Raw genomic sequence first — 27,817 nt, 5'->3', positions numbered from 1 at the left:
TTGTCCTATGGGGTAGTTGTCCTAGATGTGGTTATCCGGGGGTGATTGTTCAGGGGGTAGGTGTCAGGATACGGTGTGTGTGTTTTTTTCTGTCTCTGGAGCTCTCCGATCTTTATCTTCCTTTCTCTCTATCATTCATAAGCCTGTCGTTTCTATTTTTAGCTTTTGCCCTTTTTTTGGTCACTCTCACTCTTAAATTATAATTGTCTCCATTTGACCCCAATGTAATAATGAGGTATTTGTAATCCCTGTATATGTCTATAGGCTCCTCGTTTAACACAGTACTTTTATTCCAAACAAGCTGAGTTACATATCCATTCTCACATAAGCCATTTTTTACTACAGTGTTTTAATTGAAAATAATATATATTTCAATCCTATTTCAGGTATAAATATTTCGGAAAGAAAGACATTGGTATATGATAAGAAATTAGATATACAGACGGATATTTTACTGATTATCTGCAACAATAAAGATTTGGAATTTTGAAGTAAAAATTATTATATTTTAAAAGATTATTACATGATTACATACAGGTCATGCTAGGCCATAAAAGTCAGAGTCGCTTTTCTGGTTGAAACATTTCAAGATCCACGTGCTCCATTCGGGCGGGAAAGGGGTGGGGTGCGCGATGAGATAATACTCTTTTGTTTAGAACAGTCATTCCGCCCCTTTAATATTTGTTAGGATTATATTTATGACCGCTTTCTGCAACACATTACTCTGGTTAATTGATAAAACTATTTCAAAATGATTATTGAAGCTTTCTTGAATAGACATTTATGAGTGCGTAGCTGAATAATGCATTTATATAAATAATTATCTTTACATATCTGCGATTATAAATCTTCATGAACACATATAACTTTACCTAAGAAAATAACTATGCAGGGTATGTGGTTTTTCATACATTTCACAAAATATTGTTAGACATGTAAATGCATGTTACTTGAGCTTAGCCAGATTCCCTTCTTTTAATGCTCTTTTATTACGAGAAATAAAGAGCGTCACCAAAAACATCACCACTAAACAAAGTTTTACATTGCATCTAGATATATGAATGCAATATAACACAAAATCCTTACGTACGTTTGTGAGAGGTATATATAAATATGTACTAAAATCATAATGAAGATACCAAGGAATGTACGTTAAAGAAGAAAAAACAGTATAAACGTCTGCGGTGAAGAACAGACGTAAATGATTATCTATTTGGTATCGTAGTAATTGTTGCTGCCCAGTTTAGGTTATATAGATATTTTATAAACTAAAATTATAATGAACTAACGACGGAATATACAATAAAGAAAGAAAGAAAAATAGTATAGTGAAGAACAAAGAAAAATAATGATCAAATTTGGTATCAGCAAGTTTTGCTGTCCATTAGAGGTTCTGCATAGTGAATATAAGTCATCGAATCTAAAGACAAAAGCTATACTTGAAATCCATATTTTCAAAGTTCTGAAGATTACATTTTCCATGAGTCATAGTATAGTAACACAAGACCTATAGGTTCCAGTAGTGTCTCTGTTTATTTGAATTACATTCGGCATCTACTTTGGTCGAAAGAACCTCGCCACCTAAATTTATGGTTTAAATTTATGGCCTATAATTATGTTGATCAAACTGAACTGATCTTAGGTTTCCGCCGTACCTCGGGCTTGATCTGCCATCAGTAACACGGCCTGGGTTAGAGATGACTGACAAAGTAGACCCACTTCGAAGATGTCTTGGAGGCACCGAACCATACAAACCAACACCCGGACTATCATCATAGTCTCTGACAGCATTGACAATTTCATCTACAGCCTGTCTCTCCTCGTTCCCAAGGTTACCACCGGAGATAACGGAGTCACGATTAGCAGACCCAGGGTAGTCTACGGGAGGGTAGTAGGTCTCGGTTGGTGAAGGTGGGTCGGGGGCAGGTTGAGAGGGTGGTGGTGGTAGGATGATAGGTTCTGTCTGTTGTACAGCATCAGTAGATTGAGTAGTAGCAGCAGGAGGAGGTGGAGGTGGAATACCTAAGGTGGAGGCGGTACTCACGTTGGTACCTTGACGTACTAATCCACTTGCTGATGCTTCGTTGATGGGGATAAGAGCTGGTCGTCCACTGTAGTCATTATCAGTAGGAGTTGCTAAGTGTGTGATAACAGGACCCCGATCGTCTTCCCGCCTTAACAAATGAGAAAATTGAACAATCTTAATTCATTGTATTTCCACGATTCGGATATGATTTGTTTTTAAATCATACAATATGAGCAAATAACAGAAAAATGTTTTTCAAAGTACTAGACGCACTCATCCCGTTATTTCCGATATACAAACCAAAATCATCAAGTAAATAACGCTTTATCAAAGGTGTTAGATACATTACAGGTGCGAATATGGAAAGTGATAGAATAGACATACTGAAGCTTTTTGTATTGCACTCAGAGTAAAATCACTATTTCATATTATATTCATATTTATTTCATTTCCAACTATGATTAACAGGAATCCGAAATCGGATAATATAATGAGGAGCTACATGAACAAACTGGGCGAAAGAATAGACGTACTTAAAGACCGTCAGTACTAGTTTGGCTAGGAGGGATTAGACCACACAGCGAGGTCACTGACAGGTGGCTATCTCATAAACTCAGCTCTCAAATAACATAAGAAATAGAGGATCATGGGGGACCAACTGACACCGATTGGGAAAGTTTTCTATATAGAGGGAGCAAGTACCTACAAGTAGGACAGTGGGGCTTTAATTTTCTGTTTTGCATTCGTCATGTTTGTGTTTTACCCTGATGAGTGCAAGACGATGTGCTCTAGAGTGTATTATAATAACATTACCTCTTTTTTTTCTTCCCGAACGCGACGGCCATGATGAGGAAGATGACGATCAAGATGACAAGACAGAGAGAAATCACCACTGCGATCACTGACAAAGTTAAAAATAAACAAATAAACATACATTTACATGTTTTTTTCTTCAAGTTTTTTCTTACATGTACTATACATCATCGCAATACGAGTATTGTTAACAACAAAACAACCGAGTAAATACAAAATAAAAAAATAGAGTAGAAAGCATTTCTTAAAGTTTGAAATATGTAACTAATAACGACCTATTAAGTTCCCAGAATAGATTCAATTACGTGACGTAATTTCAGTGTCTCCATCTTTTTTAGGATTTGGTTTCTCCGTTCGAAAAGCGCTTTTAATAAGAAAATCGTATGATAGGGGGTGTAACACCTTCTCTTACAGTTGTGTCACTGTACAGTCATGCTGTTCTTTTAACACACTGTAATTAGCTTAGGTACAGGGCACAGTGCTTTGAACACAGAATGGATCCGACATGTAATACGCATTTATTACATATGGGCCGAAAGAGGGTTCCGTGGACAGACAGAAGAACAAACCGATGGGTACTGGACAAGCTGGATACAGAGATATTGCTCAGAAAGACTATTGCCAGAAGGAAACTGCAGTTTTTTTTGGCCGTGTAGTAAAGGAGAGATGGTCTCGGAAAGTCCCTTATAAAAGGAAAAGTGGAAGCAAGGCGAAGAAGAGGCAGACCTGCTATTTCCTGGTTCAAAGACATCCACACATGGACAGGGAAAAAGCTGTCAGAGGCAACGAGAGCAACAGCTGACAGAGAAGGATGGTGTTAACTTGTGATGGCCACAGCAGCGCAGCTAGCGCCACATGACTGAAGAAGGGCCGAGAGAGACAAGACAGTGTAGATAATGTTGTTCTTGAGTAGCCCTTATATTACAACAAGATGATTACATCTCTGTAGCGTGTCCGAAGAACTTTTGAATATCATTATCCAGTTTAGCTTTGGCAACCATAGCACTAAGTGCATACGTAGGGTACCGGGTACACACTTACTATTGTCGACTAAGTTCAGTGTGGCAAATGTTGGCTGATGTCTTGCCAACTGAGTGCACGGAATCGAACCCTATGCTTTGCTGTCTACAGTTCGGTGACTTATTTACTTAACTATGACACCTCCACAGATACAACGTACTGACTAGCCTCGTTCAGATAAGATGCGGTAAAACCTCGGGGGATTTCTTTTTCATGATGACGCAAATGTTACACACTTCATGGCCCGAATTCACAAAGGAGGTTTGTCGACAAACTTAGGTTTATGTTCGTCATATGACGCGTTTCGACCAACCTTGGTTTGAAACGCGTCGAAACGCGTCATATGACGCACATAAACCTAGGTTTGTCGACAAACCTCCTTCGTGAATTCGGGCCGTTATGGCTGTATCTTATAACACAGAGGTACACGCATGACCTTCATTGCGCGCAGTTAATTTTTTTTTCGGGGGGGGGGGAGGGGGAGGGGGTGGCGGTTTATCGCGTCGAATCTGAACAAGCCTTAAGGATATGTGTGTGTGTGTGTGTGTGTGTGTAATTGGTTTTTACAGACGTGTAATACTATCATTTTCATGGTGAAGTATGTTACATTTATGTCAAGATCGGGGGGGCGAGTACTAACTTTAGAAAAGATGAAAAAAAGCATTTTTAAGTATAGGGATGAGGAAAAGAAAATAGCAATTAAAATGGGAAAGCTAGGATCACATTTTTTAAAGTGGGAGCAGCTTAAGATTAATTAAGATTTGCTTTCTTCTCCACCGTGAGCTTGTTAAAAGCGTAACTCGATTTTGCGGCCTGGATAACTTATTTAGTATATTTTTCTTAAGTTGAGAATGTTGGCAGACATCCACTGAGTGAGTACTGTGTGTGTGTGTGTGGGGGGGGGGGGGGTGGGTGGGTGGGTGGGTGAGTATGTGTGTGAGTGGGTGAGTATGTTTGTGTGATAGAGGGTGAGTATGTCTGTGTGATGTAGGGGGCAGGGAGGGGGCAGGATTGTTTCAGTAAAATTATCTCCAGATTTGTTTTTTTTGTGTAATATATAAGTAAATAACATTTACAATTGACATATTATGTTTAGGTACTTATACGTTTACTTTGTTGCTAAGTTATATTATACTGCAAATAAGTTTGTGTTTAATTATGTTTATGTAAAAGCATCAATATTGAACACGTTTATTTTATTCAATTGTATGTCATGGTTTGTATTACACATCTGGAGAAATAAAACAAAATTGATTAAAAAAAAAAAGTATTAATCAGATATGATTATCTACGTCTGGGGACCGACCTTTAAGGTCACCATCCGAGAGACGTAAAAGACGAAAGACGTAAAAGACGTATCTGTAAGGATGGGCTTACCAATGATCATCCATACTTCGATTCCTCCTGATGCGGTACAGGTTGGTAGAGGGAACCATGTTCTATCGGACTGGCACGAAAGAGTGGTATTCTCCACTGGGTTTCGTCCGTCATCACAGTCTAACACCACACTCTGACCCACCTGGTATGGACTCCCGTCTACACCTACGATTCTTCCTTCCTCTACAACCGGATGGTCGCATGTGGCTGTGGAAAGCAACGGATAAAAACATATATGTGCTTGATTCATTATCCAAGTATGGTATAAAAACAACCACCATTTACAGATTAATTTCGTACTGGGAAAATGCGTGATTAAAAATATAGATTCTGTTGTCACATACAGTATGCGTGACACTGATATAGCAAGAGTTTATTGGTAAATTAACAATGAACAACACAGCGTTGTTATAACAATCATTATCCATTACAGTCGCATCGCCAAACCGATTACAAACCGACACCAAGCCAACTGATTTTGGGTCATTCACTCGGTAATTTAAGTATTGTGTACAATCTGTTGCCATTCTCGGTGTGACCGGGTCTAATACAGAATGAGATGCCTTTTCAGATGCGTGATCATTTAAGATACGTAATAATAAAACACGATCCCACTACTTTCGGATAATAAACATAGGGCGATTTCAATGGCTTTGTAAGTCACCTTTTGAAATCTGTCAATATGACAGTGACATATTACGTTAACCGAACATTTTTTCTACGACACATGAAATAAGGTCTTTTAAATTACCGCTAAGTTAATTTTCGAAAGAAGTTGAGAACGTGTTATACGTCCTTTTCACAGCACACTTCAGAGAAATAACTTAAAGTACATTAAAACTACCCGTATTCAGTCAGTAAAAAACTATTTTTCAATAGATCCATCTCTGAAAAGATAATTATCATCTACAGCAATCAAACAAGCTGTCCTCTATTGCCCATTGCACACGATGCGTCATTAGGGACTTTTAGATTTGCATGTCGACATAGTGGACTGCTACGTGTGATGTCCTTTTAAGGAACTGTTAAATTCCTTTTAAGCCAGTGCCAGTGCCTTAAAAGGACGTCACATGTAGCAGTCCACTATATCGACGTGCAAATCTAAGGCAAAGGACGTCACACGTAGCAGTCCACTATGTCGACGTGCTAATCCAAAAGTCCCTAATGTATTGACGTAGGACTGTGTCAGAGATTGGAGCTGTCCTTAATGTGCTACGTGTAAGTGTGATCATCATGATCATTGAGAAAAATGAACAGTGCAAAAAATGTTTTAAATTTAATAAAAGGCGTAGGTGCCGATTGTTTTCATAGTCTTGATTACAGCAGGTAGTAACGCAATCAAATTGACGCTTGGGGGGTGTTTCACAAAACTGGTCATCAGTGACAAATGACAGTTGTTGTTAAAAGCTACTGAAATACTTGCTTGTGATTGGTTATCAGCAGATTTGTCACTGATATTTGTCATTTGTCATTGAAAAAAGGCTTTGTGAAACGGGTCCCTGGTGTGCGGTGGATATAATGCTTACATGGGTTTGGAGGTATAGTGACAGGGGCTGTAGTCATTGCAGGGTCAGTGGCTTCATCTGTGGGAGGAGGAGGGGTCGCTGGCACAACAGCTGCAGTCGTGACCTCATCTGGAGGGGTTGCTGTAGAGTTGGGATCTGGTGAAACTGGTGGAACTGGTACAGCTGGTGATGAAGTCACCTCTGGTTGATTAGTCATCGGGATGGCTGATATTATGGTCGGCGTAGTTTGAGGCATCGTTGTGGTTGGATCTCCTGTATAATGATAATAATAATAATGAGGATGATGATGGTAATGATAACAATGATGCTAATGATGATAATAATAATAATAATGCTAATGTTAATGATAATGATAATACTACTACTACTAATAATAATGATGGTAATGATAATACTACTTCTAATAATGATCTACACCTGGAGGGCGGGGAAGGTAGGGGGGTGGTTGGAGTGGATGTAAATGGACGTTAGTGCCTACCTGGGATAAAAACCAACCCACATTTTTGGATTTAGAGTCATATAACCGCTCATTGACTTAAACAATTCTCAAAGTTTACTCCTCACTTGTTATAGTAAAAGTTTATAGCAACGTCTTTACTAATTTACGCAAATGAAGGGAGGGATACTCGCTGGATAGAGCGAATACCTTAGGAATCCTGCGTTTGAGGACCAATTAGAAAGGCTACTCATCCCATTCCTTCGGAAGGGACTAAAAACTGAAGGATATCTGGAATTGTCTTCACTTCCTTTATATTAAGTGTAGGAAAACGATCTATCTCGTATGAATTTTTTTCTTTTAAAGCGTTAAAAACACCAAACGTTGATTTTCTCGGCAATAAAAGGCTAACTCACTGGTAAAGGTGATAAGATATCCCGATGCTCCAGCCGAGTTCGCAGCCCTCGTCAACGTCGCAGTCACAACCAGTGTCATCTCTAGTAGCCCGGACAGCATGGTTTCACCAGATTCTGTAGGGTTGATGGTCATACCTCCTACCTCCACACTCAGTGTGTCTCCAGGAGCTAGGTCGAAAGCCAGGACTCGAATTAAAAGCATCCCTGATGACGCAGTGACATCGGTACTGGAGATGAGGTCGTCTGGTTGGGATGTATCAGTACTTGATAGGACGTAATTACCAGGAAACCATGGTGATGAGACGTAGCCATCGCCAACAGACACTAGATAATTTGAAATAAAAATGGAGGTCGAAGAAAACAAATCAAATGAAACACAAAACAAGATTGCTCAATGTCAAACTGTCTGGTTCAACTTGAATAGATTTTTCATTAAACCTTTGTAATCATGAAAATTGTTGAACGTGTGAGATCTGTTGAGGATCTAAAGGGCATTAAATCTTTTAAGAATGATATCAGTTAACACCTTTCTGGCCATTAACAGACGACTGATATGAAATTACGATAAATTCATAAGCAAAAGAACATCTTTTTGAAAGAAGATGACAATATACAGTAAGCTTGCGGGTGCACCATGTGAGAGAGAGGGAGGATTGAGGAGTCCTGCAAAGGACTTTCGGTATTTTCTTGAGGTTTTTGTAGTCCTGAAAAAGACTGTTGGTATAGTCTTGAAAAAGACTGTGGGTTATCTTTCTTAGCTAATAGTTCAAAGGAGAACTATATGAGCGCTTGGAGAGGATGGGTGGCGGGAGTGGCATGGTGCATGGTGCATCCGCAAGCCTACTGTATATCTACATCACAATGTAAGCCGACACTTACAAGCAGCATCTTAGATGACAATATTTTTTTAATTTTTAATCCAAATTTTAAAACCATAAACCTAAGTCTGGAATGTTTCGTTAAATTGTATTAGACTACAATTCAGACATTTTATTTGTATAATTATTTCTTTATTTTGAGATATGAAAACGCTTACCAGAATAAACAGATAGGACTTCCATGTTGACTTCAGCGTCACCACATAGCTGAGCAGAGTTACCTGGGCATGGCATCTTACACATAGTGTTATCAATAGGCTGGGCTGAAGGATTTATCTGGTCATCACAAGTACATGTCTCTCCATATAAACCAGCAAACATAAAATTTATTGAACAGCTTTCTAAACAAGCTTCGATAGTATTTGACGGGAATTGGATTGCTGTGTTTGATACAGGAATGTCTCCAAAACGGTAGCACCCTTGGTAATTTGGCGCTATCCCAACGTTTAAGCCTAAAAAAGGTGCAAACAAATAAAATATGAATTACCTTCAAACAAAATTAGACGTTAAGTTTTCGTTGAATATTGCTGTTTCCAAGTAAAATAAATAATGAATGCATTTGATCATTCAATATAAAATAATCACACCCAGATTAAGAATTCCCATGTGAAATTACAATTATAAACTCGGGCTACGGCTTCGTTGAAATAAAGCAGCAATCGGGAAATTTCTGAACCTGTCTGTTCATACATTTCGCTATTATAATATTGGACTTTGAAATTTGAAATGTATAATGAACGTAGCATTCATTATTCGTATAATAATATTATTATAAGAAATACTAAGAGAATACGACAAAAGCATAAAAATACAATGATTGTAGTCATACGTTTTCTTTTTTTCTTCTTCTGGAGACGACAACAGGGTCGTATGATTTAACCCTTTGTATCATTATGATGGAAGAAATATTCGTTTGTGGCTACGGAATTAATTATCCAACTTATACATGTGGTCTACTTGAAGTAAATATCTCTTTCCTTCACATAAACTTTAAATGTTATTAAAACAAATACACAGACATACATACACACATAATAATGTTGAGAAAGGTCGATTATCAGTTTTAATATGTAGATTATTGAGGAAATGAAAGGTAATTTCATGAGGCTTGAAGACTTACCTGAGCACCTAACACCTACATCGTTTTCATGAGGGCATGTAGAGGTCTGTCCCCATTGGTCGTCTGTAACACACTCGTTCAGACGTCGGTCGGATGATTCACACTTTACGTCAGCTAACCAGATACGTTGTGTTGGAATGCCAGGCCCGAAACTTGGACTACTCAAAGAAACTTGAAAACCTATATTAAACATGAAAAATGGACATTTCACAATACGAAAAACCACTGTTCAGTCTAAATTGGAGTCCTGTGTAAAACAACCTTTGTGCCAATAAGGGTGTTCATTCCACAAAATGGAAATAAACAAAGCACAATAGAAAAATGTTGGAATACCCGGCCTGAATGAGTTCATAATTTAGGAGCCCTGGTTTAATATTGACACATGCTTCTGACAGTCTATAATTCCTTTACTTCCACATACATGGAATATCGACTCCATACTTTTGTGCTTAATTACAAAGACAATTCAACATCAATGAAAGACAAATTTATAAAATACCGAGACATACAGTAATACATGTATGTAATTTAAGGATGATGGGTTAGAAATGTAATGGTTGTCTGAGGCCCAGTCTAACACAATATCATTTGACTATATCTGTAATTAAATGTACTATTTAACATCATTTCAGCTACGACGAACTACCCATTCCAAATGATGTTGCACAAATAATGATTCAGAATTTTTTTTTTTAACATTGTGATATAGTTATTTATTTATTTATATATTCATGTCTTCTTTTAAAAGCAGTGTAGGTCTTTCTGTTAAAAACTGCTTTACAATGGAGCCCTGCTGCAACATACAAACAAATGAGCAACGACAACAACAACAACAACGTTACCATGAAATACTAGAAATATCACTGTACAAATAAAAGGTGACATATATGAACAATAACATTGCAAGACTTATAAAAGTAAGAAAAAAAACTGAACAGGAAATAAAGGATGACAACCATGTCATTACAACACATTTATAACTACTTGGCATTTGTTTTAAAGATTGAAAGAAAGAAGAACAAATAGGATGAGAAGATGAAGAAGAAAAAGGTTAAAGAAGAAAAAAGGAGAAGAGAAAAAAAAAAGGTAAAAGAAGAAGAAGATTGAAGAATATTAATATGAAGAAATTGAGCTATAGTAGTCGAGACTCACGTCCTTTTAGTCACAGTCACAGTCTCATATTTCAGAGTATTTTCAGTCTCTAATTTTCAGAGTAGTTTCAGAGAAAGTGATTTCTAGGAAGTTGTGTTGGTTTCCTTATTTTGTCTGGTCCAAAAGCAAATATATTGTATTAAAAAGAAAATATATTTTATATTTTTATTTACATATATTTACAGTATTGCTTCTCAATTACTATTGTTCAGCCTATTGGATTGTAAACATGACGAGTTTTCATACAAACCTAGCTGTCTGCAGACTACACCACTGTCTGTACTATCCCATCCTCGGTTGCATATCGTACCCCACACGTTATCATAATACACCTCTACCCTTCCTTCCAGAGTGGAACTACCACCAACCAGTCGTACATCACCTACAGAAAGAAAGACAAAATATGTAAATAGTTTTAAACACTATCAATCAGCCCTCTGTCGGAAGAATAAGGAAATTAACTCAGAACAATGTAATTCCCTCTCGAACATCTCTCGTCAGTAGACTAAGTTTGATTCTAATAATTCATTGGTATAATAATAATGTGGTCTTATCAATAACCGGGGTAGTCACTCTAGTGTTACTATACTGCTCCTTCTACGAACCCTGCAATTATTATGAACCCAGCATTACCAGATACGCATTTGGGTCGAGAGGTCAGATATGGGTTGAACATCTTGTCTCAGGAGGTAATCACACAGCGAGGATCGAACACACGACCTCGGGTATTGTGTTCATTTAATAGGACATTTTCGTAATCTAACCAAATTCGTGCATATGCGGCCTTTGTGAAGGGCCTCGATACGAATTAATACGTCCACCAGTTACGAGAAATTGTATATCGCAGTATGTAGAATGCAAATTGTATGTATTTAGTTGTTGCTAGGTAGGACAGTACTTATGGCTTGTACTACATAGCAAATCCAAATGTAGCCTATGCAAATTGCATTCTGACTATTGAAATATAATTATTCGTATCAGGTGAATGAAATAATTCATATCGTGACACTTATGTATAAATTCGGTTACATTGCGAAAATGGCCTATTCGGTGATTATTTACTTCATGAAGGTTGGACGTAAATGCATACAATTGGTGTAGCGACACCTTGTTTGATTTGAAGGAAAAAAATCCAGTTCAGTATGACATCTGAGTTGAGTTATCTCTCCATCATAGCAAAAATAACCAATAACTTAAAGTGAAGAAAATACAGGCATAAATGTGGGGGTCGGACTTACATCAGAGAAAACTGTTTTCAGACCTTTCAACTTAAAGAGAAGGTTGAGTTATGGAGAGAGGTGAACAATAATTTGTGAGCGTTTTTATTTTTATTATGCAAATATGGAAGAATATATAAGAAAAAATGTTACCTGAAAAGCATTGCTCTTCAAATGCCACCATATTCTAAATATGACATGAAACAGCTTAAAAATGAGGACCACATTTTTATGCCACACGTTTGTGTAGTCCCATATTCATCTTTTCAGTGCTTGTTACTTATACCAAAACTGGGCCAAATTTCTTATCATTTTAATGATTTCAGAGCCTTGCAATACACACATATGCGTATAAGCTACATTTTTTTTTTTTTTTTTTTTTTTTTTTTTTTTTCATAGGTTTTTATTCGTTTCTCTCAAAGAAAATTGTACATTTATAACATAATACATTGGATACAAAATAACAAAATAATTTAACATAGGTCTTTATAAATTTACCAATGATCTTTTACATTTACATACACAAGTTACACCTCTTCATTTTCCTTTGGAGACAAAAAAAAATTATATATATAAAAAAGGGAAAAAGCTACAAAACACCTACTACCCCCCCCCCCACCCCACACAACATTTAAACACATAACATGTACAACAGTATACAAAACACACGCTAACATAGAACGAGCAACAAAAAAAAACAAAACAAAAAAAAAAAAAAAAAACAAAAAAAACAAAAAAAAACAAAAAAAAAACAAAAAAAAAAACAACAAAAAAAAAACAAAACAAAACAAAACAAAACAAACTGAAAACATTTATTCTAAACTTTCCAAAGCTTCCCATTTCCTTAAATGAATTGAAAGTGTGTCTCTTTCCATTGAAAGTTCCTTCTCTTCATTTCTATTTTCCAACAATCTATATTCTATTTCTTTTGCTTTTGGAGGGTTTCCCTTCTCTCTACTGTGGAAAATCATATATTTAATCAAAATTAAAATGTGGTTCAATAATTGCCCTGTTTTAAATGTAGTGTCATCTATTCCTATATGAATTTCTTTCCAGGATAATTTCTTCAAAATTGGTAAATTAAGTCTATCTCCACATTTCCCCCAGACTTCCTTTATTGTATTACATTCAAAGAATATATGTTGATAAGTTTCTTCAAAATTTTTGCAAAATGAGCACAAACCATTTTCATGGAACCTGAATCTATGTAAATGATGATTTGTATATAAAATATTATGCAATAATTTGAACTGAAATTCTCGCAGTTTACTACTTAAGGTACACATCCTTGGTTGAACATATATCTTTTCTACTTCTTTTCTTGGAATATTGTAAAGTGTCATTAAATTGCCGCCTGCCGAGTTTGTTTCTACATTCTTTTTAATTTGACTCTTATATACCATTTTTGCAGTTAAATCTTCAAATGTAAACACTTTCTTTGAAAAAATAAATTCTAAACTAAAGCCAGTGTGAATTGCTTTTCTTAAAGGTTGAACATTCTGTTTCCATTCATAAGGGGCTACGTTATAAATTTGTTTTACTTTATCAATTTCCACTCTGCTCAAACCTAACATTATAAAATGAGCTTCAGGTTTCAATTCTCCATTTTCTTCACAAATGTGATGAATTCGATATATATTTTTCAAAAACAAAGTTTCCTCAAATAAGGTTTGACCTTCTAGTTGAATAAAATTATTATTATACAATATTTCATTCCCTTTGTATCTCTCTTCTGTTTTAACATATTCTTTCATATCTATCCATGCTTTCAGAAGATTCTGATAAAAGGAAGGTAACATAAGTTTCACTGTATCTCTCCAATAATTGCAATAAAATATTAAATTACCTCCTATCGGTCTCATTAAATATTTAAAGTATTGTTTCCACTTGATATCATGAGTTCCTGTTACAAGCCTTTTTATCCACATTATTCTTTGTGCTTTTACAAACAACCTAAAATTCATCATTTTGAGCCCACCCTGCTGATAGTCTAACATCATTGTACTTCTTTTAATTTTATCTTTACCTCTCCACAAAAAATCAAAACATATTACTTCCATTTCTTTGTATACCCACTCTGGAACTGGCATTAGTGATGTTACATATGTCAATTTAGAATATCCATATACTTTCATCAATTGAATTTTACCCATTAAAGTTAGGTCACGCTGTTTCCACCACGTCAGTAGTTTTTTAATTTTGCTCAATATTTCCTTATAATTCATTTTTTCCTTGATATCTACATGAACTGAAAAATAAACACCTAATATTTTAACAGCATCTACAAGTTTCCCAAACGGAAATATGTTATTAGACACCTGTGGGCCCAGGGGCAGAATATATGTCTTATCCTTGTTTAACTTTAATCCTGATATTTTATAAAAACCTTCTAAAACGTGTTCTATTTCCTTAACTGAACTCATATCTTTGATGAAGAGTGTTATATCATCAGCATATAATACTTGCTTTATTTCTGTATTTCCAAAACAAATTCCTTTTACCAATTGATTGTTTCTAATCGTATGAGCTAAAATTTCAATGCATAAAATGAACAGGTATGGAGATAATGGGTCTCCTTGTCTAATTCCTCTTTCAACTTTAAAATAACCTGTTGATGCGTTTCCATTCATAACACAACTTTCAGTATTAGTATAAAGTATATTCACCCATTTACAAAACAATGGTCCAAACCCAAATGAATTTAAGACTTTGTATAGAAAACAATGAGAAACAGAGTCGAATGCCTTTTCAAAATCTAAGGCCATCAAAAAAGCATTTTCCTTATAAAAAGAAGTATGAAAAATCATGTCATCTATTATTCTTATGGCTTCTCCAATGTTTCTATTCTTAACATATCCAAGTTGATCAGAAGATACAATATCAGGTAAAATTTCTTGCAATCTCTTTGAAAGTATCTTTGTTAAAATTTTATAATCCACATTTAAAAGAGAAATCGGTCTGTAATTCTTAATAAAGTCTGAATCTTTATCTTTTTTATGTATCAAGGTGATAACTGCTTGTCTCTGAGAGGCCGATAGTTCTCCATGATTAAAGGCTTCATTAAAAGATGCAAGGATTAGATCTCCAATTACCGGCCAAAATTTAAGATAAAACTCTACACTTAAGCCATCATTTCCTGGTGATTTATTTAATTTCATATTTTTTAATATTTCTATACATTCCCTTTCTACTATCTTTTCTTCACCTAAACCCCTTAAGGTCTCGTTCAATTTTGGCATGTTACTAGGGAAAAATTCTAAACCTCCATCTAGTACAACTTCTATTTTTTTATACAACTGACTGTAAAACTGTTTTATTCCCTCGACAATTTCTTTTTCCTTAGTAACAATCTTTCCGTTTACGTTTAATTTCTGTATTACACTTTTCTTTCTATTTGCTTCCATGAGCTGTTTAAAAAATGCTGTATTCTTCTCTCCACATTCATACCAAGAGGCCCTTGATCGTATTTTTAAACCTTCATTAATATAGTCATAAAATACTCTTAGTTGTTGTTTCTTAATTTTCAGTTGTTCAAGGATATCTTTATAATGTACATTATTGATTGATAGTAGATTTTCTTCCAAGTCTTCAATTTCTTTTTCTAGCTTTTCTATTTTTTCCTTCCTTTCCCTTGCCCTTTTCTTTGAAAATTTAGTTGTAAATCTGCGTATTTCCATTTTGATATAGTCCCATAATACTCTCTTGTCTTTTATCTCAGATAACATTTTGTTCTTTAAAGTCTTTATTTCTTCCTTCATCTTTAAAACATAGTCTCTATCATTTACCAAGCTATTATTGAACTTCCAATAACCCCTTTTACCCTGAAATTTTCCAGACGTTCTATCATGCAGAACCAAATTAACAGCTGAATGGTCGGGTGCTAAGGAGGGAATAATGTCACATTTGGATGTTATCTGTTCTAAATTCTCTGATATAATGAAATAATCCAAACGGCTTTGCATAAATGGATTCCCTTGTCTATAAGTATATTGTTTTTTATCTTTATTTTTATTTCTCCATACATCTCTTAATCTAAATTCATCCATGAATTCTTCTAATTTGCTACTGAATTTTGATTGCTTCTTTGTAACTTGTCCAAAATAATCTAAGTTCTTGTCTCTAATAACATTAAAATCACCTCCAAGAACTACTGGGTTCCCTTCTGAATTGTTTCTATACAACAACTCCCTTAAATCCATTAAACATTTTATTTGCTCCCCTTCGTTATTTCCAGTAGGAAAATAAACATTTCCTAGCAACATCTTCTGACCTTGTATATTACATCTAATCAATAAATATCTTCCATTTATGTCTGCACAAGTGTCACTAATTTCAATGTCTAACTTACTATTTATTAATACCAAAACTCCTCTACTGTGGCTTGTACCATGACTAAAGATACAATTCCCGCCCCACTCCAATTGCCATTTCTTTTCGATATCAGGTGTACTGTATGTTTCTTGTAAGTATATTATATCTATAGACTTTGTCCTAAACCAATTAAACATTTTTTCTCGTTTGCTTCTATCTCTAATTCCCCTCACGTTTAGTGTAAGATAGTTACATGAAAACAAGTTCCCTTTATTATCCATCTTTTTTTGTTGAAATAAACCCTTATCTATATATGAGCTGGGACCCTCTATAAATTCCGACCTTGCAGATAAAGGGATCATCTCTTGGCAAATTAATATTTTTAATGAAACAACTTCACGACCCTCTTCCCTACCAGAAAGGAAACTAAGAAAGAAAAAGAATATGTATAAATACATGAGACTACTACAAATATTCGAGAACCCATATTTGAAAAAAGAAAAAAAAAAGAAAAGGAAATAAAAGGAAAAGAACACAAGAAAACATAAGATGACAACATGAAACAGACAAATAACAGAGTTCGCGTGGCGAATCATACATAATGATTAACCAGACTGCCTTTGCAAACGTTGCATGGCAGTCCCCTCCCCCCTCTCCCCTCTCCCCTAATTTAGCTTTCCTACTTATTTGTCATACAGCCTGCAATTGAAAATTATGCACTGTCTGACCTTTGTTTCTACATTTCCTTGTAAAAATAAAATAAAAAATAAAATAAAATAAAACTAATATCTTCCTACAAATCTACTACATCATGGTCTTTTTCCATGTAAAGGTTAATCAACAACAACAAAAAAGAAAAAAAAAAAGAAGATAGACCACACTCTGTGCTATCTCCATCTCAATTCAAAACTTTTCTATCCTGCCTTCATTGTATAACGCTTACAATTCAAAGACTATGCCATATCTCCCCTTCTTTCTACCCTCAACAGTTCTCAAAACAAATACCTTACTACCGATCGACTGCATTGTAACTCATTAACATTTGGATTAAGGTAGTGTTCTGAAACTCCTGCTAGTAAAATTGCATTGAGAAACTACTTCTCTTTTAACCTCTGTGCTGTCTCCATCTCAATTCAACACTTTTCTCTCTTGCCTTCATTGTACATACATCTTGCCATTTCAAACTACAGTAAGCCATATCTCCCTACTTGTACATTCCAGTTAATAAAACCAATGACTTCCTTCATATCAACTGCTATTACATCAATGGTCTTTTTCATATAGGAGTACAACAAAAGAAGGGTTAAAACCCCCATGTATAAATTATCATATGTCCTACCCAGCATCTTCCCCCATTATTATGCCTTTTATCTACTAACCAAAGTACATGTTCCATCTTCCTTCTGTCAATCTTCTGTCATTAACCCTTGGATTAAGACTGTACTCTGAAACTAACAGTAAACCTAAACAAATTTGCATGAAGAAATCCCTTCTCTTTCATATTTGTAATAACATATAAAGAATTCATACTCTCTACCTTTCTTTTTCTGTGCAAGAAACATTTCCACTCTCAACTTTACTGAAGGAAATAGTCTACATATAATATTTCTTCAAAATAGCTCCTCTATTACATTTCCTCTGTGCTATCTCAATCTCAATTCAAAACTTTTCTATCCTGCCTTCATTGTATACCGCTTGCAATTCAAGACTATGCCATATCTCACCCTTCTTTCTACATTCAACAGTTCACAAAAGGAATACCTTACTACAGATCGACTGCATTATTGTAACTCATTAACATTTGGATTTAGGCAGTGTTCTGAAACTGCTGTAAGTAAAATTGCTTCGAGAAACTGTTTCTCTTTTAACACTTGTAACAACACAAAAAACAAAAAAAAACAAAAAAAAAACAAAAAAACTTCAACAGTTCTCAAAACAAATACCTTACTACAAATCGACTGCATTGTAACTCATTAACATTTGGATTAAGGTAGTGTTCCGAAACTGCTGCAAGTAAAATTGCTTCGAGATACTTCTTTCTTTTTTCTTTTTTTCCTTGCAACAACACAGCATAGCAAAAAAAAAAAAAAAAAAAAAAAAAAAAAAAAAAAAAAAAAAAAAAAAAAGCTTCATTGTACATACAGCTTGCCATTTCAAACTATCGTATGCCCTATCTTACCTCCTTGTACATTCCAGTTAATAAAACCAATAACTTCCTGCATATCAACTGCGATTACATCAATGGTCTTTTTCATGTAGGAGTACAACAATAGAAGGGTTAAAACCCCCATGTACTATAAATTATCATATGTCCAACCCAGCATCTTCCCTCCATTATTATGCCTTTTTATCTACTAACCAAAGTACATGTTCCATCTTCCTTTCTGTCAATCTTCTGTCATTAATACTTGGATTAAGACTGTACTCTGAAACTAACCTAAACAAATTTGCATGAAGAAATCCCTTCTTCTCTTTCATATTTGTAATAACAGATAAAGAATTAATACTCTCTACCTCTCCTTTTCTGTACAAGAAACTTCTCCACCCTCAACTTTACTGAAGGAAATAGTCTACATATAATATTTCTTCAAAATAGCTCCTCTGTGCTATCTCCATCTCAATTAAACACTATTCTCTCTTGCCTTCATTGTGCATACAGTGTACAGCTTGCCATTTCTAACTACCGTATGCCATATCTCACCTCCTTGTACATTCCAGTTAATAAAACCAATGAGTTCCTGCATATCAACTGCGAATGCTTCGCGCCATGACCGTCATGTAGGGGTATAACAAAAGAAGGGTTAAAACCCCCATGTATAAATTATCATATGCCCAACCCAGCATCTTCCCCCCATTATTATGCCTTTTTATCTACTAACCAAAGTACATGTTGTACATTCCAGTTAATAAAACCAATGAGTTCCTGCATATCAACTGTGATTGCATCGCGCCATGACCGTCATGTAGGGGTACAACAAAAGAAGGGTTAAAACCCCCATGTATAACTTATCATATGTCCAACCCAGCATCTTCCCCCCATTATTATGCCTTTTTATCTACTAACCAAAGTACATGTTCCATCTTCCTTCTGTCAATCTTCTGTCATTAACACTTGGATTAAGACTGTACTCTGAAACTAAACTGCCTTCATTGTATAACGCTTGCAATTCAAGACTATGCCATATCTCACTCTTCTTTCTACATTCAACAGTTCACAAAACAAATACCTTACTACATAGTACAGATCGACTGCATTGTAACTCATTCAACACTATTCTATCCTGCCTTGATTGTACATACTGCATGTCATCCTAAGTTCACAATACAAAACAGCCTACGGTAATAACAAAATTCCTTATCTCAATACAACCTGTTCTATGTGTACAGCTTGCATTTCCAACTATGCACAATCTCACCTCCTCCTACCTACCCCAGTTCACAAAACTCCTTTTCTTATTTCATATAAATGGACCAGCAACCGGCAACCTTTCTTTCAGATGTCTTCAAGAATTCCAATAAAACTTAATAAAACAGATGCCATCCCCTTAAAAAGATTTGTTTTTGTTGTCAATCTAAGTATTATGCATATGATATGAACATTTTTAGCCTGTCCACTGTAATAGTCAAAATATGTCGTTTACAGGAATTTTATTCTCTCTCTCCCGGAGTCGTTCACATTTCTATCTACATCATGCTTCCTGTTACTCTTAACATCTTGAACCTACTTTGAATTTCACTAGTTATAAAAGCACAGTTAATTGTTTCCTTCAAAGGAGGAGTTTCTGTTTTTATATCAACTATCGTCTGCGGGTTATACACTCATTAATTGTCATGTTTTTCTTCTAATTTTGAATCACTTATCACACTGCCTGAATGCAAAGTCCTCTTTCATAAGTGCAGTTTTTAAATTACCAACTGCAGTTACTAAAACAAACAACAACAAAAAAAAAAAAAACAAAAAAAAACAAAGCCAAGCCACTAATTCTTCTTTCAATGTGAAGGCTTGAAGGTGTAGATTATCTAGATCCTTGATAAATAATTTTTACCATCAAAAATCATTTTCTTTTCTTTTTTTTCTTTTACCCAGCTTAACACATCATTAGGTAACTCTGGTTTTTTTTCTCCGTTTAAATGCAACATAAAAGAAACACGGTATAATTCTTACACATAATATACAGGTCAGCAAGAAAGTGTTATTTCATGTCCTTTCTTTCTCTTCTTCAAAAATACCAAAAAAATTTCCTTAATGTCAGTTCTCAGCTACTTGAGTACTTCTTCTTCTCTTCAAACGTTGGTGTTTTTTTTTTTTTCCTTTCCTTTCCCTGTACTGAAGAATACCTCACTACTTCGTATCTCTCTGCTTCTTGCCGAGCTGATTTCTCACTTTCATTCCAGTTTCAGATAGTTTGCTGTTCCAATCTTTAGGCTGATTATATTTATCGTTAATAATGTCTGTTCTCCTTCTGTTTCTCTCTTTCATCCTTCTTCAGATCATAATGATTGCTCAAATAATTCTTAATAATAGATTATACTTATCTAGCTTCCTGGTTAAACTGGCTTTACACCCTCCACATGTACTTCCATCCCTTCGTCTGCCATCCCTTCGTCTGCCATCCCTTCGTTTGCCTTGGCCTTTTCGTCACTCCTTACGTTGGTCGCTCCTCGGGATAATTCCTTGGTCGACGTCGCTCCGGGTACTGGGTGTAGTGGGCTGTTAGAACGCTTGTCTTGTCCTTTTGGTCCTGTTCTTCTGCATTGGTCGATGAATCCTGCCTGCTTTTCTATAGGTAGGACTACCCTATCCACATACAGCTTCCATGGCTCCGTTTTCGAGAAATAAGCCAACTTCCCCGCATTTCTCGCTTCTCTCAGTGCTTCCATTTGTTGTCTTCTCCGTTGTCTCGTTCTAATTGGCAAATCCTGCGTAATGTACATCTTTGTGCCTTTAAGATTTTTTGCATTTTTCAATACAAGTTCTCTGTCCGCGTAGTGCACAAATCGAGCCTTTATTGGTCTCGGCCTCACTGCCGCCGCAATGCGATGAACTCGTTGGTATTGTATTCCTTCTATCAGGCCGAACTCTAGCTTCAGATGCGACGTATAAAATTCTTCTAACACCTTGGACACATTCTCCGCCCCATTTTCAGGTTCCTTCTCCGGAATTCCTAAAAACACCAAGTTTTCTCTGCTTATGTATGTGCTTAGTCTGTCTATCTCCTCCTTTAATTGCATTCTATCTTCTTCCACTTGCTTTTTCATATTCGGAATGGTGTCATTTTTCAAATGTTCTGTCATTTGCGTTGTAGTCGACAGAAGTGATAACTTCAGCTATTTTGGCTTCGAACTGCTTAATTTCTGTAGTTATTCTGCTTTCTAGTCCTCGAATTTCCATCTGAAATTTGTTCCAAATTTGTTCTGACTGAGCATCGAACAGCTGTTGAATTGAAGGTAAAAGCTCCTGCGGGCTGCCACGTAGGTCTTTTCTCAGTTGCCCATCCGCGCCCGAGCGCTGGCGGGCTCTCTTGGGATGTGCCATAATAATTGCACGTGGCACGTGGTATTGGGCGTGGTATTGGGTGGAGAGGAGAGGAGCGGAGCGAAACGGAGGAGGTCCTTACTCTATGACGGTCATGGCGCGAATACATGATAAACTTGTTTATGATCGATTCCACACTGTTCTATCAAAATGCAATCGCATGACCAGAACTCAACTTTATCTTTAAGTTAAAGTTAAAATCTCTGTGATATTATAAGCTAAGTCTTAAATTTTCTGAATGAATTGGTATCTAAGATATCACTTTTTAATTGGTGTAGGAAAGATGTTGATCGATATTGACAACATTCAGATAGGGATTGATCTTTTGGGGAGTCGGCCGAGCATTATGAGGGGTCGGATGTGCATTATTCAAACTGAACAAATCCTGTATATCTGTTCCCCTTTAAAAAACACATGCACAAAATCTACAAATTATTTGTTCATAAACCTACAATAATTTATGTTTGGTTTGAATTATTTCAAATAAAATTGAATTTTTTGAGAGCTTTTGTGTCAGACTATGAACTGTAGGTGACACAATTTGGCACCTTTCCAGACTCTGAACGTCCGACCTCAAAATGTTATTTGTGGTAAATTATCCCTGTTGATTTCACAAACTAACAAACAACCAAACAAACTTCATGGATGTATATGACCAATAAAATTGTAACGAAAAGAAAACAATAAACAATTTATTCACTGTCAAAATCCATGTCCTTTAGGAACTTTCACATCGCAGGAAAATCAAGAAATTTCTACAGTGGTTCAAACTCGAAGATTTTTCGTTAAACAAAACATCTTGTTGAAAAGCTGCTTAATGACAATCGTTAAGGTATCATAATTAGATTCAATCTGTTTTCAACTTAAGTAGATTTAGGTCGGTTATTACTTCTCTTAAAAATCTACAAAATTACAGACTAAAGGCTAAAGACTGTTACGGCTACTTACACATACACATCAAAGCCCAAAGACATACAATATGAATAACTTTATTTGTACACACCTAGTAATTTTGTTTTCAAGAACGTAAAAATATAATCTTCTAATGATATTTCTGATTTACATGTGAAATAATAATAAGTCGAGAGCTTGATAGGTTTTGAAGCTCACCTGAATTTTTCTAATGGTATTTGAATCTATGGAATTCAGGTTTAGAATAACATAAATGATTAACAGAATTTCATGGATCAATCACTACACAGAAACAAATAAACTGTAATGCTTTAGCTGTCGAATGAAACCATATATATTACATTTCGAAATTTTGACCTTTAACTTATTTATGGAATTGCTCAAATCTATATTTTACAGTATAGTATACCAACATGAAAATTTGACTTTTGTATAGTCTGTTTTAAGGAAGTACACGATATAGATGACTTATGTTAAGTATTATCAAGAATATTTAACACTGTTACTGAAGAGTCAAATTGAACATTTCCATTTCTTTCACGCCTATTACTTGATTGACATTTCAAAAGATCAAATGAGACATTTCACAAAATATATTAGTTCATTGATGTAACTTTTTAATCTATTGACGTTTTACACTGCAAAAAGGAGTTGGATATTTTTTTACTCATGTTAGGTAAAAAAAAAAAAAAAAAAATTAAAACATATAGGGAGCATGCATGTTTGTAACAGTTTACCTAACATTGCGGGTTCAATCTTATCCGATGTTGGCTATATTTTACCCACTGTTGGGTTAAATCTTTTCAAGAAAACAAACACAATCCCTTTTTTAATCCAATGTGAGTAAAATTGTCTCCAACTCAATAATATAGTGTTCTCTTATTTCAAATAGCTATTATTTATACACGTCAATTTACCAAAGGCGTGGCATTCATATAGTTTACTACAAGTTTTGAATGTACCGTATATATTGCTATAATGCTATACTTTTACCTGGAGATTGTCCTAATATTCCCGATCCTGTTGAAACTAATAAGATGACTTGAGTCCAGAATAAAATCCGAGAATCCATGGTGGATAATCAATTGAAATCCATTCACACAATCATGGTAATAGTTTTAACATTGAGTAGTCCTATCCACGCTCTGAGCAAGGGCGAGTATACAAACTAACGTACAGGAAACTATGGGTGTGCGACGTCTTTTCAGATTGTGTATGGTACATCATATTTTCCTATTCCTCTTTCCGAAACCAAAGTTCACCCAAAGAGAGAAATATCTTTTGAAATATTCATATAGTTAGTGCAGTCAACCTTATAGAAATATGTCAACGTCATAGCCAATGGTACAATGGAGGTGTGTGCTTGGATTATGCGGGATGCGACCGACCAGAAAAGCTCTTTCTTTTGTCATTTTTTTATTTATTGTATCTATAAACTGCAACAGGGCACCGCCTGTTTGTAGAGTACTCAATACATGAAGTCCACAGTTCGCCAAGTATCACCCCATGACGTTCTGAGAATGATCCTATTTGTAAAATATGTGTGCAACAAAAAAAAATAGAAATTGAGTGATAAATCTCTACCGGCTTTTCACAAGATGAACGAACGCGATATATACATGTTATAGAGGAACTGTACCCTCTCTATAGTTATTTCATCCTAGAGTATGGTAAATATGTAACCCTAACTCTGACACTAGTCCTAAACAAAATTGCATTCCCAACCTTAAATATATACCTTTACGAAAATAAAACCCGAAGCAATTGTCGCAGGTACAAATGTTCGGTCGCAAGTAGAGGTGCGGGCTACCGCTAATTCATAATGCATTGTTGAGATTATCAACGATCATGCCGTTTTGTGTTCGTAGCGTGGGTGTTTCTGCGTGCCAATTCGTTTCTACAAGCTATCTGACACTTAATGAACTTCCTCCTTTTTTAATATATAATAACACAATCTCACCGCTAAACCAACTCAAAACCCAATGACACCATTTAAAAGCTTGGCCATTCTGGGATTTTATTCAGTCCGTTATCGTTATCGATCTAGTATTGGTCTTGTCTGGACAGGAGTATCAGCGCTGTTGGTTAAAGCAAATTACTCTTGCAACCGGTTGATTGATTGATTGATTGATTGATTGATTTTTATTCGACAAGCTTCCAACATACAACAATATACAATAATAACAGATCAAAAAAAGTCAGCTTGAACAGGATAACCCACGAAAGCAATGAGGTTTATGTTTACAATATGAGTGATAGCTCTGTTATTGGTCAAATTTATAACACAAATTGCGAGTAATTGAAACGATATTAGATTCGAGAGAAACAGGCATAGAAGCATTGAACGATCATCAACTTTTTAAAGTAATTAAATTTATTATATAGAAAATGTGAGTAATTTGAACAATATTTGATTCAAGGTAAGCGGCTATCAAACATTCAGTGGCCAATTCTTATTATCAAACATTACAACGCAGATTACAGTGTATCATATATTGCATGGGTAGATAAACAATACAAACTAGTTGACGGAAACAAGCATATCCGTTCCAGAAGATCATACCCCATATCCCACAGTTAGCGGTATGCACAATTCATTCTTTTTGGTTGTTGAAACACACTTCCAATTTACTTATGTTAACGTTTACTTACTACGTTTTGATTCCCTTTCAACGTGTTTAAAACAAACTTTTGAATTGTTTAGTCTGTTAAACAATAATAATAATGATGATAACAACAACATTGATATAATAATGATAATAATTATAACAATAATGATAATAATAATAGTAATAATAATAATAATCGACAAATTAAGAACATTTGAAGAGATATGTTTTCAGTTCACTATTTACTATTCACTATTTCTTAGAGATGCAGGGAGTTCTTATTAATAGGCTTGGGACAACAGATTGAAAGTATGTGTAGCCAGTTTGTTAGAAATGTTTTTGAAAAAGAATAGTCCATGTCTAGTGTGTACCAAACATGTAGGCTTGCTCAATCACATGATCCAAGTGTATTACACTTTTCATTTTAAATCAAGTTTAATTATTGATGTAATTTCTGAGGTGCGCAGATTTGACTACGAGATATCATCAAGGGAGGCACATATTTCAAACTATTGTGGGCTCCCATTGTTAAAAGAAATGCGCCCTTTGGTATTTTGAAAAAAAAATGCTTTTCACTGATTTTTCACACCAATGGTTTCATGTATTTGTCAAATATCGCTCAAAGTTCCAACATTGTGTTTTATTCCACCACCCGGTAAAAAACCTAAACGATGGAAACAAGTTAAAGAAGCCTATCATTTCTGCAGTCTCAAAGCTTTCAAGGACAGATTCAATGATCCCCTCAAATTTTAAAAAGCCTCGTTGTCGTAGTCAAATCGCTTTCCAAGACCAACCAACAGATTATATTGTAAAAACAAGAACATTAACAGATAATCCATGATGTATTTAAACTTTGTTCAATTTCCTCTGTATTTGTAACCTATCATTTGTACAGTGCCTGTCAGGAAAATAGTTTGAATACTTAAAGAGTTACCCCGTCTAAATACAATGAATGAATAAATAAATAATCAAAAATACGTACACCATTAATTATCATAAAAACGTACAGAAGGCTTTGATTCTCACAAGCAAAGATCATCGCTAGATGGCGTGCTTCATCTATGATGGTTTCTTCCAATTAAGCTTGCCTATAATATATATATAGGCGGGGGGCGTCTATTTGTTTGTACCACGGCGATCCCAGATTCTTATTATTTCATGAATATTCATTACACAGGGTCGGGGAAAATCTCGATTCTCTTGAATATTCATGTATGATTGAGTTGGGTACTATCCTACGTACTTGTAACACGTTGGATTAATGGTATAAAACGGCATAGAAAAGCAATGTCACGTCATTTAGATTACCCCCCACCCCCCAAGGACAGTTAACCCTGTTCATTGAAGTTGGTTTTAAGAAAAGCAGATTTTGTTTTCAAGGGGTAATTGTCGAAGAGGGTAATTTTTAGGGGAGTCGGTCGTATGTCCGGCCCCGACATGCAATATCCAGTCCCATCATTATTTTAATGTACACATTATGACGAGAAAATTTAGCCTCCGTTTGGCCTGAAAATGTAAGTATCGTTTGAGTTGTGTATGTTTTTGTTTTATTGCTTAAACATTGCTTAAACAGTTAGGGTGTTGTTGGTGTTGTTGTTCGATTATGTTTTAAAGGCACAGTGCCATACTTGTAGCTACTTGCTCCCTCTATATAGAAAACTTTCCCAATCGGTGCCTGTTGGTCCCCCATGATCCTCTTTTTCTTATGTTAAATGAGAGCTGAGTTAATGAGATAGCCACCTGTCACAGTGACCTCGATGGCTCTCTGTGTGGTCTAATCCCTTCTGGCCCAGTAGTGGTGACGGTCTTTAAGGCGATTTAGTCAAAATTGACTATTTATGCCTTATGTGTGTTTCTAGCTAGCTCTTTTGTTCGTTTGTTTTCAGTTTTGTTATAATTGTTTTGTTCCGGTGGCCGTTTGATTTTTTTTGATTTTTTTTTGATTTTTTTTTTTTTTGGGGGGGGGGGGCATTTTTTCCTGATCTGAGAAATTTGGCTAAAAAAATGTACCCCCAATTGCTTTCTTGCTTGCTTGTCCGACGGGAATCCGGCAGCCTCCCCCCAGTTCATATCAGTTCATACCAGCTGGTTGTTCCTGCATGCCTATACCCCCTACTGATGACCTAGCGGCTACCTCCCGCAGGCACGCAGTCAGCAACTCAAAACAACAAAACATCTCACAAGACAAGACTCAAGCCAAGGCGTCCTGGAAGAGAACATCAACCATCCATTCCAACTCCCTGTATCAACCAAACAGACGTAGATACTTATATACTCTCAGTTCAGCTCATAATATAATACTCATAATGCAACCAAGAGCTTGAGGACCAACCACCGAGTCATGCCACCAGAAGCTAGAGCACATCGTCTAAAAGAGAAGATAAAGGTACCAACATTCAAATAGACCCTAGGAAAGGAAATTAAGATTTAGGCATAGATCAAAAACAATAACGATGTGTAGAGGAATA

At 35.5% G+C, this 27,817-nt stretch overlaps 1 protein-coding gene across 1 annotated transcript; it reads right to left on the bottom strand.

The window, feature by feature from the left end:
• Window positions 1-347: 347 nt before the first annotated feature.
• LOC115923370 lies at window positions 348-23,918 on the bottom strand. Its single transcript, XM_030983850.1, has 9 exons — window positions 23,734-23,918; window positions 11,015-11,146; window positions 9,613-9,792; window positions 8,651-8,944; window positions 7,615-7,938; window positions 6,763-7,014; window positions 5,237-5,443; window positions 2,840-2,927; window positions 348-2,174 (listed from the first exon to the last, which is right to left on the bottom strand). The coding sequence occupies exons 1-9, from the start codon at window positions 23,810-23,812 to the stop codon at window positions 1,601-1,603; spliced, it is 2,130 nt and encodes a 709-aa protein (XP_030839710.1). The 5' UTR covers window positions 23,813-23,918; the 3' UTR covers window positions 348-1,600.
• Between the last annotated feature and the right edge of the window lie 3,899 nt (window positions 23,919-27,817).

This window comes from Strongylocentrotus purpuratus, unplaced genomic scaffold, assembly GCF_000002235.5.
Source record: "Strongylocentrotus purpuratus isolate Spur 01 unplaced genomic scaffold, Spur_5.0 spur5_scaffold_13, whole genome shotgun sequence".
Lineage (NCBI taxonomy): Eukaryota > Metazoa > Echinodermata > Echinoidea > Camarodonta > Strongylocentrotidae > Strongylocentrotus > Strongylocentrotus purpuratus.
This window is presented reverse-complemented; position numbering and strand designations above follow the sequence as displayed.